The sequence below is a fragment of the Acipenser ruthenus genome, chromosome 7 (assembly GCF_902713425.1).
Source record: "Acipenser ruthenus chromosome 7, fAciRut3.2 maternal haplotype, whole genome shotgun sequence".
NCBI classification, from domain to species: domain Eukaryota; kingdom Metazoa; phylum Chordata; class Actinopteri; order Acipenseriformes; family Acipenseridae; genus Acipenser; species Acipenser ruthenus.
The window spans coordinates 3,280,367-3,282,700 of record NC_081195.1 but is presented as its reverse complement, the minus strand read 5'-3'; the positions used below and the strand labels follow the sequence as shown (position 1 = coordinate 3,282,700).

At 38.5% G+C, this 2,334-nt stretch overlaps 1 protein-coding gene across 2 annotated transcripts; it reads right to left on the bottom strand.

Annotated features, from left to right (window-relative positions):
* Window positions 1–373: 373 nt before the first annotated feature.
* LOC117415261 (ATP synthase membrane subunit K, mitochondrial-like) lies at window positions 374–2,298 on the bottom strand. Of its 2 annotated transcripts, none has more exons than XM_034025367.3 (4): window positions 2,174–2,298; window positions 1,432–1,533; window positions 646–744; window positions 374–493 (listed from the first exon to the last, which is right to left on the bottom strand). In XM_034025367.3, the coding sequence occupies exons 2-3, from the start codon at window positions 1,516–1,518 to the stop codon at window positions 652–654; spliced, it is 180 nt and encodes a 59-aa protein (XP_033881258.1). In that variant the 5' UTR covers window positions 1,519–1,533; window positions 2,174–2,298; the 3' UTR covers window positions 374–493; window positions 646–651. The 2 variants fall into 2 exon arrangements, with proteins under 2 accessions (XP_033881258.1, XP_058882112.1); XM_059026129.1 differs by lacking the exon at window positions 2,174–2,298 and adding an exon at window positions 1,658–1,693.
* Between the last annotated feature and the right edge of the window lie 36 nt (window positions 2,299–2,334).

Genomic DNA, 2,334 nt, shown 5'->3' with positions numbered 1-2,334 from the left:
TACACCCATGAATATATTTGCAGTGACAACCCCAAATGTCTCCATGAAGGAAACGAAAAAAACAAATGGACCCAGTGGCTCTTCACAGCCAAGTTACTCTATAAAGTGCTGAGATGATGATTAAATTCAGTATTGTTGCCATCACTCCTGGAATTGTTTTTACTTATTTAGCTGGCCTTATATTCTGTGTGTGACTGCCTTGTTACTGAAGGGTTAAACTCAACCAAGAACCAATAGTGGCCAAACAATCTCCCTTGAATTTCTCATGAATTGTGATTTTCCCCCCGACCAAAATCACTGCCAATGTCTGTGTGTACAGTTTTTTATATATATATATATACAGTTTTATATCATGTAAATAAAAAAAACAAAGTTTCTATATTTGAATTTCATATTCTTTATTTTTTCAACATTGATAACTTAAGAATTCAGCTGCAGTGTTGATGATGCAAACAAACGTGACTCACTCTGCATACCAGAGCATAACTGGAACCTAAAAAAGACAAGAAGTCAAGTAATTAACACTTTGAAAAGTGGTGTTATAGAGAAGAATTTCTTATTAGAATTGAATAAATCTGGTAATTGCAAAATACTTTGTAAACAATCCCAATTTGAGAACTCAAATGTCACAGTATTGCATCTTACCATGAATTATTTTGCAGTAATTGCTGGGGTCTGTTTCTTTGGCTTCAGTTTAAAGAACAGGACGATGGCAGCAATGCCGGCATATGTCGCTAGTACACACTGGAATAAAAAAAAAAAAAAAGAGACAAAAGATGAATTGCTGTTTGACTTCTCAAGCTTTAGGCCCAGGTGTTGCAATGCTATTTGCCCACATAGCAGGTGGACTTGCATGCGCACTGCAAGGTAAATTGACATGCCCTAGTCAGATCACAGTTTTTGACAATAAGCGTGTTCAACAAATTGTTCTTTACATCTACTCAGACATAAGTACACACAACTACACTTTAGTTATTTATATGTGTCTGCCATCTGTCCTGGGACCTCCTGGAATTGAGACTTGGAAATCAAAATTGTGTGTATAACAACTTGAATTACTACAAATGCATCTCTACATACGCATAATCTGTTACTTGACAATCTGATTAAATAGAAATATAAAATTAAATATCCTAATCCTAACAGCAAGCCCGATTTTGGTTCAAACACACATGAAGCTTGAATGAATAGCAATGGCATTGTAAGTTATTTCAAACCTGGTAAGCCCAAAAGTGACAGTAGATGACAAACACACCAGCACTGAATGTGTTCAAGAGGAGTTAACCCCGCCTACGTGCAGGTAGAAAAACACACCTGGGTGACTGAACTCTGATGCTGTGTGGACACCCTCAATATAATCTCAACAGACTGTCAGGTCACCACACAGGCTGTGTTCAATGTGACTGTTCAGCAGACGCGCGTTTGACTTACGTTCCTCCTGCCCGTTATGGTGTAGGCATTGAAATATTTCTGGAAACCAGTGAACTGATGCTGGGATCCTGCGTCGTGTCCTGCCATTATTCCGGTTCTTAACTAAAAACAGAAAAAGAAATATGAAGCAGCAAGTCAAGTCCGTTTAAATGTGCTCTACACCTTTGGTCCTAAGATTTGAAAATTAGAAAATATTACAAGCAGGGGCAACGTTACCAATACATACCCATTCTACCGGTGCATACATCACCGCAGTTTCAATAGGCCCCACGTAGCAATTTCACTCAGGAGTCAAGTACGATCGCTGCCTTACATTATACTTATAGATGGTGTATTTAAAAACTACCGGCACACTGCCATACAAACGCTTTTTAATGAAAGACATTTACATAAATACATACTCTTTTGCCACCCCCATCGTCGACCTCTGCACCGTGTCGTAGGCCTACCTTATTTACGCTACTTCCTACCAAAATGCCTCATTTTATAGTTTTCAAATCGAGCCTAAAATTATGTTTAGAGTTTACCGTACTACTGCACACTGATAATAATATCACCAATTTTCAAGATCGTTGACTTTTCTTAAACATTTCCCATATACACACAATCTTACTGGAGCAGTGGACTACCGTTATCGTTAACATGCCTCCGCAAATCGCCATGCCTTTAACCCTTTTGCGGCGACTTCAAATTAATAAAGGCATGCATTTTCTTTTTGATTTCAACGCAACCACAACCTCACCTTGCCAAGTTCGACTCCTTCGGCTTCAGCTCCGTGAGTGTGTGCCCTTCACAGCAACTACATGGAATGCAGAAAAGAGAATACGATGATTGGTTGTATGCGAAGTCAATCATAAAATACAAAACTCCTATTGGTCTAAAATTTAGCCGGAAGAATTTTAT